The 14,442-nt window shown below is 43.7% G+C and overlaps 4 protein-coding genes and 1 long non-coding RNA gene across 5 annotated transcripts; all 5 read left to right on the plus strand.

Annotated features, from left to right (window-relative positions):
• Positions 1 to 383: 383 nt before the first annotated feature.
• LOC120811650 (uncharacterized) lies at positions 384 to 5,661 on the plus strand. Its single transcript, XR_013455241.1, has 2 exons — positions 384 to 1,211; positions 4,467 to 5,661. It is a non-coding gene; the product is annotated as an uncharacterized LOC120811650 (long non-coding RNA).
• A 2,340-nt stretch (positions 5,662 to 8,001) lies between these two features.
• LOC120809510 (histone H2A-like) lies at positions 8,002 to 9,148 on the plus strand. Its single transcript, XM_040163357.2, has one exon. The coding sequence runs from the start codon at positions 8,026 to 8,028 to the stop codon at positions 8,407 to 8,409; it is 384 nt and encodes a 127-aa protein (XP_040019291.1). The 5' UTR covers positions 8,002 to 8,025; the 3' UTR covers positions 8,410 to 9,148.
• Positions 9,149 to 9,921: 773 nt separating this feature from the next.
• Positions 9,922 to 10,350, plus strand: LOC144390808 (histone H2B 1/2-like). The gene has a single exon (XM_078097265.1). The coding sequence runs from the start codon at positions 9,954 to 9,956 to the stop codon at positions 10,323 to 10,325; it is 372 nt and encodes a 123-aa protein (XP_077953391.1). The 5' UTR covers positions 9,922 to 9,953; the 3' UTR covers positions 10,326 to 10,350.
• A 138-nt stretch (positions 10,351 to 10,488) lies between these two features.
• On the plus strand, positions 10,489 to 12,703 carry LOC144390809 (histone H3). The gene has a single exon (XM_078097266.1). The coding sequence runs from the start codon at positions 11,440 to 11,442 to the stop codon at positions 11,848 to 11,850; it is 411 nt and encodes a 136-aa protein (XP_077953392.1). The 5' UTR covers positions 10,489 to 11,439; the 3' UTR covers positions 11,851 to 12,703.
• Positions 12,704 to 12,806: 103 nt separating this feature from the next.
• Positions 12,807 to 13,447, plus strand: LOC120809517 (histone H4). The gene has a single exon (XM_040163363.2). The coding sequence runs from the start codon at positions 12,842 to 12,844 to the stop codon at positions 13,151 to 13,153; it is 312 nt and encodes a 103-aa protein (XP_040019297.2). The 5' UTR covers positions 12,807 to 12,841; the 3' UTR covers positions 13,154 to 13,447.
• The last annotated feature ends 995 nt before the right edge of the window (positions 13,448 to 14,442 follow it).

The raw sequence follows: 14,442 nt of genomic DNA on the forward strand, positions 1-14,442 counted from the left end.
CGATTCACTGGAACAGAAAGCAGTGAGCGCCAGCAGCTCTTAAAAATGATCTGTTCAACAGTGTTTCATCAGTTGTTACACTAACATGACTTTCTCATGAGAATTTAATTGTGTTAAATATTTACTACAAATATCACACAAATGTCATGAACATGCTTATATGTAAAAATCACAAGTAAGTAGAGAATACATTTTTTTTTTGTTAATTCTCCACGCACGGCAGTCCCACACTGACAAAAATGTGTCCGTTCACTTTCTGGAGAAGTAAATACACAAAATAAATCCCTCTCAGACACATTCGATGTAAGAGCCAGAAAATAGGATTTATTAGGAAAAGCCTGAATTAGATGAACTGAAACGAACGTTATTGGTACTTCATAGATTCTGTTGGAGCTATATTTTTATTTTTGTTTATTTTGGGTTTAAGTTAATTTATAGCCTTACTTATTTCTTTTTCTTTTCCTGTTAAAGTTAATTTGGTGTATTTTGTATTTATGCTTTACTCGTATTGTCGTTTATTGGTCACATGGTGTTATGTTCATTTGCATAAGTAGGTCAAGGTGGGAGGTACTTCAGGCACGAGGGCATATGGTTTTTTACCAGCGTGAGAGAGGCAGCAGAAATGTCTGTGAGCTTGCTTATGTGTGTGAATAAACCGCCTCAAACTCAATCTTGTTATGGACATTACTTTGCTTTGGTACCTCTGAACCTGCGTAAAGCCTAACCATGACGTAGCCTCGAGTGGCCATTTGAGAAGTTTGTTATTATTTGTTTTTGTTTAAGTTTATGGACAAATAGCCACTACATTAAGTAAAAAACCCGCCCTGGATATATCGTTGGTTTACGTGGATACTGGACTTGTCGTTTGCTGGATTACCGTTTCGAAAGTGGATTACTCACCTGGATGCGGGAGACAAACAAAGGAAAGGGCCTAGGAGTGACGGAGGTGTGGGCTGGATACAGTGCAAACATCGAATAATACGACCCATCCGACAGTGTAAAGTTTCCCTGGACACCGTACTGGATAACGGTGAAGCTACTGGAGCGCTGGAGCTGCACTACGGAGTGGAGGATATTATTTGCTGCAATTTGAATTCGCAAAGGCCCAAAGCCTTCACAGGTAACGCGCACGGCCGCGCGCAACAACAGCTACTGCGTGCATTCAACTCCGTGTACAAAGGCAACCACCGCAACAAACAAAGTTCCACAAGGTATGTGCTGTATTCAATCTTTGCAAACAACTGTGTGTGTACATGACCGGCATCAACAAAGGGTAAAATGTCTGACGTTGCATCTAAAGCCAAAAGCGACACGGCGCTTCCTACAAGAAGACGCACAAGTTTTACTGCTAAAGGAATGATGTTTTTTATACAAACGTTTCAGGAAAAGAGATCGATGCAATGCAAACGAGCCAAATCGTACATGAATCAGATGGATAAGTTGATGCATTCCGCAGACAATATTGATGCAGTCAAGTCTCTTTTGGATCAAATAATAATATGTGTTGATGAGGCAAAACAACATCATTTATCATTTGTGTCACTGGACATACCTCAGGATGAGAAGGAGAAACAAGATAAATATTTTGAACAAAAGGAGAAGTGTTTTTCAAGCTTTATTGATGACGTCAAAGGCTGGTTATCAAATACAGGCCATTCATATGAACTTCCAATTAAACCACCTGATAATCAAACTGATATTGGGCCTGAGGACAGTGTATCCAATAAAGGTTCTGCAGCGCGTTCAAAGGCTGGCTCTAAATTGTCAAGGATTTCATCCAGTGCATCTGCAAAAATATTAGCGCAAGCAGAGAGAGCATCATTACAGGAGCGCATGGCTGCTCTAAAACAAAAGCACACTTTGGAGGGGCAGGAGGAACAAATAAGACTTGAACAAGAGGAATTACGGAAGAAACGGGAACATTTAAGGAGAGCAAAGGAACAACTTGCTCTGGAGGCAGAATTAAAGGTGACAAATGCAAAATTGGAGGTTCTGCAAGTAAGCTCAAAGTGTGGCTCTAAAGTGTCAAGATGTGCATCTCAAACATCAGATGGCACGAACTCTTACTTGAAAAGGTCAGAAATTCAAGGGACATATGAACTAAATCCGAATGCTGAACGCTATGTGCCCACCAATAAAAGCTCTGAACCTACCTCCAGTCGCTTGTTAAATTCCGTCCCTGTTGGTGTTCAACCCAAACATGTTGTAAAACAAATACCCATACCTAATGTCATTTCTGTGTTTCAAAGGCAAGGTACACAATCACTTGGTTCGCAAGATGTTTGTGACGATAATCAACCCACCAATTCTCCGGACATTTTGAATATCATGCAGCGTCAAAATGAAATAACTGCGCTGTTGGTCCAACAAAACACAGCCTCTGCTCTGCCTATGAGAAATATACCTGTATTTGATGGTGATCCCCTGTATTTCAAATCTTTTCTCAGAGCCTTTGAAAATTGCATTGAGGATAAAACTCAAAATTTCAGTGATTGTCTGTACTTCCTAGAACAGTACACTAGGGGGCAACCAAGAGACATTGTAAGAAGTTGTCAGCATATGCCCTCTGAACCAGGTTATCAAAGAGCAAAAGTGCTTTTGATTGAACATTTTGGCAGTGAACATAAAATCTCTTCTGCTTACATGGACAAAATCAACAACTGGCCCTCAATAAAACCTGAGGATGTTAACGCTCTGCAGTCATTCGCTTTGTTCCTTCGAGGTTGCTCCAACATAGTACATCATATATAGTACATGAAGGAGTTGGACATGCCAGCTAACCTCAGGACAATCCTAATGAAACTCCCATACAAGCTGAGGGAAAAGTGGAGAAATGTGGCATGTGACATACTGGAGCAAACTGGAAGCAGAGCAGTGTATGTTGATTTTGTGAATTTCATTGAAAAACAAGTCAAAATTGTTTCAGATCCTCTGTTTGGAAATATTAATGATGTTTCTCCAGCCAGCTATACAAAGCTATCCATGCAAGTTAAGCAGAAAAGGAAAAGTGGTACATTTGCCACCAGCGTTAATGCACCAAAGGATGGACATAAAGAAATGGAAAACTTGACAGCTCACAGTAACCAGCTCAAATGTATGTTCTGCTATCTTACCAATCACACTCTGGAAAAATGCTTTCAGTTTAACAGAAAGACACAACAGGACAAGATTCAGTTTCTAAAGGAGAAGGGCGTTTGTTTTGGGTGCTTGAAACATGGACACACGAGCAAAGACTGTAGGGGTCGGTTGGATTGTGAAGTGTGTCACAGGAAACATCCATCTGTCCTGCATGTGGAGAAGGAGGATACTACAAGGATAACCTCCAAAGAAACTGTGAGCACTGTATCCGGGAAGCAGCAGACGTGTGGTCATATTGGGGCTGGTGAAGAGGATATTGCAGTTTTTTCCATTGTGGCTGTGCAGGTGAAAAGTCGGAAAAGTAATAAAGTTGTGCATACTTATGCTTTCCTGGATCCTGGGAGCTCTGGGACTTTCTGTACTACAAGTATGGCTGAAAGGCTGGGAGTATCAGGAAAAAACTGTAATGTAGTGTTGAGGACAATGGGGCAGACTAAAACCATTAGCACTACTATAGTAACTGGTCTGGAGGTGTCTGGATTTGACACCGATGACTTTATTGAGCTACCATCTGTTCTGACACAAACAAAAATGCCTGTATCTAAAATCAATGTGCCATGTCAGGATGATGTTGCCAAATGGGCGTATTTGAGCAGCATTAGGCTACATGAAGTAGATGCAGATGTAGACTTGCTCATTGGAACCGACTCGCCTAAAGTTTTGGAGCCATGGGAACTGATAAATAGTCAATGTGGTGGACCGTATGCAGTGAGGACCAGAGTTGGCTGGGTCATAAACGGGCCTCTTCGTGCTGGAAACTCTGAAGGTACTGGTGTCAAATCAGGATGCATTGTTGTAACTGCTAATCACATATCTGTGGAACACTTGGAAAGTATGTTGATGCAACAGTATAATCATGACTTTACTGAAAGAACAAGTGATGAACAACTTGAGATGTCACGAGAAGACATTAAATTCATGAAAATTGTGGAGAGTACGACAGTGCTTAACAATGAACATTATTACATTGACTTACCTTTCAGAATTGACGATCCTGTTTTGCCAAATAATCGCTGCATTGCACTACAAAGACTCCAAAGCCTGAAGAGGAGATTTAATAGAAATAGTTCATTCAAGGCTCAATACGTTGATTTCCTTAACAACATGTTAGAGCAAGGATATGCAGAAAAGGTTCCCACAAATGAGCCCACTCTGGAACAAGGAAAGGTGTGGTACATTCCCCACCATGGTGTACATCATCCAACCAAAGGAAAGTTGCGTGTTGTGTTTGATTGCGGCTGTACCTACAAAGGTACATCATTGAACAGTCAGCTCTTGCAGGGCCCAGACTTCACTAACACGCTAATTGGTGTCCTCCTTCGGTTTAGAGAAGAGCCCATCGCTGTTATGGCTGATATCAACGCCATGTTCCATCAGGTCCGGGTGCCATATAAGCACGTTAACTTCTTGCGCTTTCTATGGTGGCCCAATGGAGACGCTACAGCGGAGCCAGAGGAATACAGGATGTGCGTGCATTTGTTTGGAGCTGTATCCTCTCCGAGCTGCTCAAACTATGCACTGAGGAGAACTGCTGAGGATAATGCACTGCAATATTCACCCGATGTCCTTCGTACAGTCAAGACAAATTTCTACGTGGACGACTGTCTTAAGTCCACTGTGACAGAGGAAGATGCAGTGAAGCTCATACATGGATTAACATCTCTCTGTAAAAAAGGTGGCTTCCATCTCCAAAAGTGGGTCACAAATAACTCAAATGTGTTTGCACTTATTCCTAGCAACATCAGAGCAGTGGGTTTGGAGAACATGGATTTGGACAGGGACCAACTCCCTGTGGAAAGAGCTCTGGGGATGCAATGGTGTGTTCAAGGAGATACGTTCAGCTTCAGGACTGCAGTGCAGGAACGTCCACACACTAGGAGGGGCATCCTTTCTGTGGTGAGCTCTCTTTACGACCCGCTGGGTTTTTTGTCTCCTTTCATAATCCCTGCCAAGTTACTGTTACAGGAGCTGTGCAGAATGAACCTCAAATGGGATGAGCCAGTTCCCTGTGATGTCTCTGAACATTGGTCTGAGTGGCTCTCTGAACTTCAACATATGAGTGGATTTAAAGTGGAACGGTGCATTAAACCCAAAAACTTTGGAACACAATTGAAAGCAGAACTGCATCATTTTTCAGATGCTAGTCAAATAGGATATGGCACTGTTTCATACTTGAGATTGGAGAGCACTGACAATGTGCATGTTTCATTTATCACAGGCAAAGCTCGTGTCGCTCCTCTAAAGCAACTAACCATTCCACGCCTTGAGCTTGCTGCAGCTGTGCTTGCTGTTCGAGTGAACACAATGCTGTTGAAAGAGCTACAGTTGCCATTGCAAAGGTCATTCTTTTGGACCGATAGCACTACTGTTCTCAAGTACATCTTTAATGAAACAAAGCGCTTTCACACATATGTTGCCAATCGTGTCAGCACCATAAGAGAATCCACAGACAAAGATCAGTGGAGGTATGTAAACACCAAAGACAATCCTGCAGATGAAGCTTCTCGAGGACTAAGAGCTCAGGAGTTTGGAAAAGGAAAATGGCTAAAAGGACCGGACTTTTTGCACTTGCCCCCCACCAGATGGCCGAAACTCGACTTGGACGCCTCTTCCATTCCATCGGATGATGCAGAGGTGAAAAGGGAACTTAAGGTGAATGCTGTTACAATACACAGTGACAATCCCCTCAGTCAGCTCATTCACTATTTTTCATCCTGGAGAAAGCTTAAAACATCAGTGGCCTGGCTGTTGGAGCTGAAAGAAAGACTTTTACTTTTGAGCCGAAAGAGAAAAGAATATGTGGTCAACCAGAATGAGAATGTGGAAAAGGAGATTAAAAAATTCAAAGCCGCACTTGGAAAATCCAACTTGACACCAGAGCGGTTGGAGGAAGCCGAAAAGGCAATAATTCAGTTTGCGCAAAACCAAAGATTCAGTACTGAAATTTCCTCACTAAAACATGACCCAAAGACTGTTTTTAAAGACAGTCCTCTGTATCGCCTCGACCCCTTCATCGAAGATGGCATCCTCAGAGTTGGTGGACGTCTGTTTAAGTCTGTTCTGCCGTGGGAGGTAAAGCATCCTGTGATTCTGTCAAAGGATTTGCATGTTTCCCAGCTCATATTGCGTTACATCCATTGCCAACTTGGACATGCTGGACGCAATTACATGCTGCACAGATTGAGACAGAAGTATTGGATCATAAATGCCAACTCTGCGGCCAGGAAGATTTTCTCACAATGTACAGTGTGCAGAAGGTACAGAGGAAAGCTTGGAGAACAGAAGATGTCCGACTTACCGGAGGAACGAGTTGTGCCTGATAACGCACCCTTTACAAATGCGGGAGTGGACTATTTTGGACCATTGGAGGTGAGGAGAGGGAGAACTGTGCTGAAGCGATATGGAGTGATTTTTACCTGTATGAGTAGCCGCGCAGTACACCTTGAGGTGGCACACTCCCTCGACACAGACTCCTGCATTAATGCTGTGCGAAGATTTATCTGCAGAAGGGGACCTGTGACAAGTATAAGGTCAGATAATGGCACAAATTTTGTTGGTGCGAAGAAGGAACTGAGGCAGGCATTGGCCGCTTTAAATCACTCTAAAATTGAAAGGACTTTTGTGCAGGAAGGAATGACGTGGAGTTTTAACACCCCAGCTGCATCTCACCAAGGTGGCGTTTGGGAGCGTCTGATTCGCTCTGTGCGCAGTGTACTTACCTCTGTTATTGGACATCAACTGCTGGACGAGGAAGGCCTGCAAACGCTGTTTTGCGAGGTGGAGGCGATACTCAATGACCGGCCAATAACTAAGGCTTCAGAAGATCCCAATGATTTAGAAGCGCTTACTCCAAATCACATTCTCCTGTTAAAAGGCAAGCCCATTCTGCCATTAGGTCTGTTTGAGAAATCTGATCTGTACATTAAGAGGAGATGGAGGCAAGTGCAGTACGTTGCGGAGCTTTTCTGGAAAAGATGGACAGCGGAGTATTTGCTTGTAATGCAAGAAAGGCAAAAATGGACGAAGCAAAAGAGAAACTTTATTCCAGGAGATATTGTCGTAATCGCTGATGCCACAGCTCCAAGAGGCTCATGGATGATGGGCAGAGTGCTAAGCGCCATAGCTGACTCCCGAGGACTGGTTCGCTCTGTGAAGGTCCAAACGAAGATCAGCGTCCTGGACAGACCAATAACCAAGCTGGAGTTAGAGAGTTGGAGCTATATTTTTATTTTTGTTTATTTTGGGTTTAAGTTAATTTATAGCCTTACTTATTTCTTTTTCTTTTCCTGTTAAAGTTAATTTGGTGTATTTTGTATTTATGCTTTACTCGTATTATCGTTTATTGGTCACATGGTGTTATGTTCATTTGCATAAGTAGGTCAAGGTGGGAGGTACTTCAGGCACGAGGGCATATGTTTTTTTACCAGCGTGAGAGAGGCAGCAGAAATGTCTGTGAGCTTGCTTATGTGTGTGAATAAACCGCCTCAAACTCAATCTTGTTATGGACATTACTTTGCTTTGGTACCTCTGAACCTGCGTAAAGCCTAACCATGACGTAGCCTCGAGTGGCCATTTGAGAAGTTTGTTATTATTTGTTTTTGTTTAAGTTTATGGACAAATAGCCACTACAGATTCATTCATTCAGAAGACGGTAACTGCTGGGAACAAAAGCTCAGCCGCGCCTCTAGAAGCGAGTCTCCGCTGCTCATTGGTGGAAAATGATTTCAAACTGTCCGCCAAATATCAGCGGTCCCGCCCTCTGCTCTCGCGCCTGGAGCCTCTTCTCTGGTTGGTGCGCGCGTCAGGAACCGTCCCGCCCGCTTCGCGGACATATAAAGCAGGGTTTGACGCGTTCACAGACACTTCCTTCCCAGAAACAGTTTAACAATGAGCGGCAGAGGTAAAACCGGTGGAAAGGCCCGAGCGAAGGCAAAGACCCGCTCCTCTCGTGCTGGACTCCAGTTCCCAGTCGGTCGCGTCCACAGGCATCTGCGCAAAGGGAACTATGCGCAGCGTGTCGGCGCAGGAGCCCCCGTCTACCTGGCGGCCGTGCTGGAGTACCTGACCGCTGAGATCCTGGAGCTGGCTGGAAACGCCGCCCGCGACAACAAGAAGACCCGCATCATCCCGCGTCACCTGCAGCTGGCTGTCCGCAACGACGAGGAGCTCAACAAGCTGCTGGGCGGAGTGACCATCGCTCAGGGCGGCGTGCTGCCCAACATCCAGGCGGTGCTGCTGCCCAAGAAGACCGAGAAGCCCGCCAAGAAGTAAAGCCGGAGACCTCCATCTACCACAAAGGCTCTTTTAAGAGCCACCCACTCACACGAAAAGAGCTGCGATACACATCTGTCCAGTATAAGGCACAATAGTTTAAAACTCAATTTTTGTGCTATGTCTTTGTTATTTTATGTGTGTATGAAAGACTTAATTGGTGATTAACCAATTTGGGATCAACTGACAAGATAACTGGTTATAGACTAAATTATTGATGCAGCTGCTGCAGTGTTTTTAACCCTGGCTCAGTGCCTACAATCCATCTTCCCGTTGTCCTTTTTGATGTTTTGCTATTTCAGTAAATCCCAGTGTGATCAATGTAAAAATACAGTAGATATTTGTCAAATCTGTCCAATTTATTCCAGTCTATCAAATGTCCTATTAGCAAAATCAACCCGATGGTTGATGTCGGGCCACCTTAATTCCTCACAAACTAATCTGCGCTCAAACGTTAATTTGAACGACTAGATGTCAGTCATCAGGATAATTGTGCTCATCCTACTTCTAAAGTCACATCATAAAGTGAGTCTAGCCATAAGAATACAAACTGTACGTGTTTCACTTCTGTGGCTCAGTGTGCCGAATGCCTACAAGTCCTGTTAAGGCAAGGCAATTTTATTTGTATAGCGCTTTTCATACACAAGGCAGACTCAAAGTGCTTCACATCATAACATTTCATACAATAAAGTGAAATAAAATGCTGGAATTAAAAGACAATTAAAAACAGCAAATAAAATGATAAATTCAAATCTTATTTAAATTGTTTAATTAAAGGGAGAGGTTAAAAGTGCAATGTAGGTAAAGTTTAGCAGAAGGCGAAGCTGAACATAACATTTTTCAGTCTTTTGGGGCAAGTCTTAAATCTTCAGGAAGTTTATTCCAGCTGTTTGTTGTGTAGTAACTAAATGATGCTTTGCCATGATTTGTATTTACTCTGGGAATCACTAAAAGATTGGTGTCAGAAGATCTTAGTGATCTTGAAGGCTTATGTAGTGGAAGCATATCAGTGATATACATTGGCCCTAAACCATGTAGTGATTTATATGTGAGCAGTTGGATTTTGAAATGAATTCTCTGACATACTGGGAGCCAATGTAAGGATTTAATAATTTGTGTAATGTTGTTAAGGTGCCCTATAATATTTATTTATGACTAATAGACATGTATTTATCTATTTTGTTTATTTTGTTTTGACACATCAGGAATTTAAGTGTGTGTGTGTAATTATCAAGAGGGTGCCCTGTGATTGTGAATGGTTTGTGTGACGGTCATTAGATGATTTCAGTGCACAAAATGATTCTCACAACATGATTTTCAATGTGAACTTCTGTCTTGTGAAACAACAAATTAAAAAACAATCTCGTGTTAAAAGCACTAAAGTGATTTGGTCTCAATACCGTTGTGCGACGCATGCGCAGTATCACACAGAAGACAACCAATCACGCTCGAGCAACCGCACAGAGACCTTTGCATCTCGTTCATATATATACGCCGTCCTGTTCAGATCCCGCCATTGTCACTCTACGACAAAGACTTGAATCATGCCTGAAGTTGTGAAAGCGCCCAAGAAGGGCTCCAAGAAAGCCGTCTCCAAGGCCGTCAGCAAGAGCGGCAAGAAGAAGAGGAAGACCAGGAAGGAGAGCTACGCCATCTACGTGTACAAGGTGATGAAGCAGGTGCACCCCGACACCGGCATCTCCTCCAAGGCCATGGGCATCATGAACTCGTTCGTGAGCGACATCTTTGAGCGCATCGCCGGTGAGGCCTCTCGCCTGGCTCACTACAACAAGCGCTCCACCATCACCTCCAGGGAGATCCAGACCGCTGTGCGCCTGCTGCTGCCCGGCGAGCTGGCCAAGCACGCTGTGTCTGAGGGAACCAAGGCCGTGACCAAGTACACCAGCTCCAAGTAAACCTGATGTAGACCACCAACCCAAAGGCTCTTTTAAGAGCCGCCCACCTCTTCTAAAGATTTCCTTATGCTTGTATTTCAAAACGTTCCTCCTCAGGTGTTCATTTTTAAAATGGCACAGTATTTACTGAAATATCCATAATGGTCATAATTCGGTTATACATGTTTAATTGAAATGTGCAAATTGTGTATATCGTCCAACTTATTTCTAGGGTATCTATAAATCTAGGTGAATCTGTTTAATTTAACGGGGGCTCAGAAAGGGCAGGAAGGCAAGGTTGAATATAAATGGAAACACGTCTTTGACCGCATAGCAAAAGTTTGGGCAAGATAATGTAGAGACACCAGCAGTGGGTCAAAGGTCTCATGTGTGTCTGTAGACACTAGGAGACATCAACCAGAATGAGCCAGTTAGTCCAGCAGCAACATGCCAGAAAGAGGGAGAATAGTGGGACAACATCAGGATGATCACAATGAGGGTGCTTTAAATAGAGTCTGTCAGATAAGTAAACGCGTTGGAGAAAATAGACCACAGTTCAAACTGAAGGGAGTTAATCCACAACAGTAACAGTGTATCTTTGATTAAAGGTAAACATAAAATGTATTGTGTTAATAACTTAAGTTGTTAATAACTTAAGAGAAGGAAAAGCTCTTTGAGGAAAGAGTGGGTGGCTCTTAAAAGAGCCTTTTATAGAAGTGTTTGTCACATCAGTTTACTTCAGACAATCTTTAGAGCCTCGCTACTAGTACACTATTTTCATCCTTTTGATTGGCACCTTGCCGTGGACTAAATGTTTCGGAGCTTGACATTAGCAATAATAAATATATAGTTGTATAGTCGAGACAACCCTAATGCACGTGTGGAGCAAACCGGGCGGCTCCAGGCACGATAACCGAGGGTGGGCAGCTCTTGGCGGACAGTTTGAAATAATTTTCCGCCAATGAGCAGCGGAGACTCTCTTGTGGAGGCGCGGCTGAGCTCCAGGAGGAGTCCTCCACCAATCAGGGGCCGAGGTCTGAATCAGCGTCACCGCTCCTCAGCCGGTCCACACTTTAAGAGCCGCGTGTCTCCTCTCAGAATTCACTTCTCTTCACCAGAGCACGACTAGAGGATCATGGCCCGAACCAAGCAGACCGCCCGTAAGTCCACCGGAGGCAAAGCCCCCAGGAAGCAGCTCGCCACCAAGGCCGCCCGTAAGAGCGCCCCGGCCACCGGCGGCGTGAAGAAGCCTCACCGTTACAGGCCCGGTACCGTGGCCCTGAGGGAGATCCGTCGCTACCAGAAGTCCACGGAGCTGCTGATCCGCAAGCTGCCCTTCCAGCGTCTGGTGAGAGAGATCGCTCAGGACTTCAAGACCGACCTGCGCTTCCAGAGCTCCGCCGTTATGGCTCTGCAGGAGTCCAGCGAGGCTTACCTGGTGGGCCTGTTCGAGGACACCAACCTGTGCGCCATCCACGCCAAGAGGGTCACCATCATGCCCAAAGACATCCAGCTGGCCCGTCGCATCCGCGGGGAGCGAGCTTGAAAAGTCTGCCTCTACTAACACCACAACGGCTCTTTTAAGAGCCACCTCACTCTCTGTAAAGAACTCATTCCTTAACGTGACCATCAATTCATGATTTGAGAAGTCATCTAGTCATGGATTTTAGCATCAATATGCATTATTCTATAAACATCTCACCGCCTAGAACTGAAGAACTATTCCTAATGTTGCAATTGACTCACAAGTTACAAACCAACTATTGTTGGAATGTGATTTATTCATTAGAAACTGATAACTGGTGACATGTTAGATGTTGACTAAACTAAAATACTGTCCCATTTTGTATATAACTACAGATCGTAATAGACTGTATTTGATGAAAAAAATATTGCGGTAAAGAAGCCGTGCAAACAGTTACTACTGTAGTGATTAAACACCAACCCATCCATTTTCAACCGCTTATCCGTGGTAGGGTTGCGGGGTGCAACAGCTCCAGCAGTTGACCCCAAATTTCCCTTTCCGGGGCCACATCTACCAGCTCTGACTGGGGGATCCCAAGGCGTTCCCAGGCCAGTGCGTGATTAAACACATCGTACAATAAGTTATATGTATTCTGGCGAAGAATACCTTTGTCTGGACTGGTATATAATATCAGATGTACAATAACGTTACTGGTGAACCACGTCAACAAAACATCAGACAGAATATACAGACATAATTCAAAAATGAATATCTGCTGATGGATTTAGAGTTGGATCAAGATCATCATCGATATTTTATTCACAAGTACTTTTGAGTAGAAAACATTCACAATGTAACGTGTTTAAAACATGGAAGAAGTTAGTCAGATACTGATCTTTCCAGCATTTATTTGGTCCCGCAGAAGAAAATAAAACACACATTCGTTCAGCAGGAGGCGCTGCAGCACCACGTCAAAGCCCCGCCTCCGTCTTCCATCACGTCCTCAGACTGGCTTTAAAACTCTGTGAACTGACTGGTGTTCATCATCTTTGCACTAAACCAACCAGTGAACATGAGCGGAAGAGGAAAGGGAGGAAAAGGACTCGGCAAAGGAGGCGCCAAGCGTCACCGTAAAGTCCTCCGTGATAACATCCAGGGAATCACCAAGCCCGCTATCCGCCGTCTGGCTCGCCGCGGCGGAGTGAAGCGCATCTCCGGCCTGATCTACGAGGAGACCCGCGGTGTGCTGAAGGTCTTCCTGGAGAACGTGATCCGCGATGCCGTCACCTACACCGAGCACGCCAAGAGGAAGACTGTGACCGCCATGGATGTGGTCTATGCCCTGAAGAGACAGGGACGCACCCTGTACGGCTTCGGAGGATAAACACCGACTTCTGCTTCAACAACCAAACGGTCCTTTTAAGGGCCACACACGTTCTCTATAAACGGCTGACTTCCTTGTTAATAACCAGTGTTCAGAACGCTAGGATGAAATTATGTGTCGATATCAATCATCACCATAGTCTGTTGACTGCAACAAATCAGATAAAAAGGAATTCACGATCCCGCCTCAATGCGGGTATAGATAAAGACTATTTTATTAAACCAAAAACTGAAATGTCGCTGTGTTGTGCTTATTGTACAAAAGAGGTGATAGAGGAATTAAAGACATGCCTTGTTTAGCTATTTTTTGTAAGCTCAAGTATACTGAGGTAACGTCCTCCTTCAGAACAGAAAAAGTGAAGTTCGTAAGTAAAATAAATTAAAATATGCTTTTAAACATTAAAATGAGAATAATAACTATAAAATTGAAAGCTTTCATTTTAATTCACGTTACATGAACATGTTAACACTTCCAACAAAAGTATGCAACATTGATCACCGACGTACTTGATTTAATGAGCACATCACTGACCGGTGATGTTGTCCTGACAAAACCTGCATGTCAAAATCAGTCCATATGCCTCCTTTTGATACACCTGAACCTGAGGGGGCAGGACTGTGGTTTGGCTCTGAGGTAGAAGCCCATGAGGTAGAGCTAACAGTAGATGCTGAGCCCCAAGCTCAAAATCTACTGTCTGATAGTGTCTGATAGACGCTTTTTGATTACCTACGCATTGTCTTTGTCTCGAAAACAAAGATGTTCAAACCTAACATCCAGAAATGTACTGACAGTCAATGCTCTCAATCCTTTTGCTCACAGAGCCTCTCCAGCTTGTAAAAAACTGAATTCCAGCGAGCGGCTACTGACTGGATTAGCTTGTGCTCTGCCACTTTCAAACATTGCTGAATAGTGTTAGGGATTTAAGCAAGAAGTGCTCCCCTAGTGGTGGAAATTATAACACGTGTAATAATGTTTAGTCTAGAATTGTAGTTTGTGTGTTATTAGTTATTACATTAGCGTGTTAGATGAAGTGAATGCAATATGAATCAAACACAACGTATAGTCATGTAAATCATATAAACACTGTACACATTGACATTCTGTCACGATTGGATTTTAAAACCTGGGGACGGATGCTAATTGCCGTCCTTAGGGATTTCTCCCAATTTTCTCCCCGAAAAGGTTTTTTTGGGAGTTTTTTCTCCTGTCAGGCAGTAGATGAGCAACTGAATGTAAGAAAGCCGATTGAGGGAAATGTCTTGAGTGTTGGACCACATGAACTGTCTTAG

This window comes from Gasterosteus aculeatus, chromosome Y, assembly GCF_964276395.1.
Source record: "Gasterosteus aculeatus chromosome Y, fGasAcu3.hap1.1, whole genome shotgun sequence".
In the NCBI taxonomy this organism is placed as follows: Eukaryota; Metazoa; Chordata; class Actinopteri; order Perciformes; family Gasterosteidae; genus Gasterosteus; species Gasterosteus aculeatus.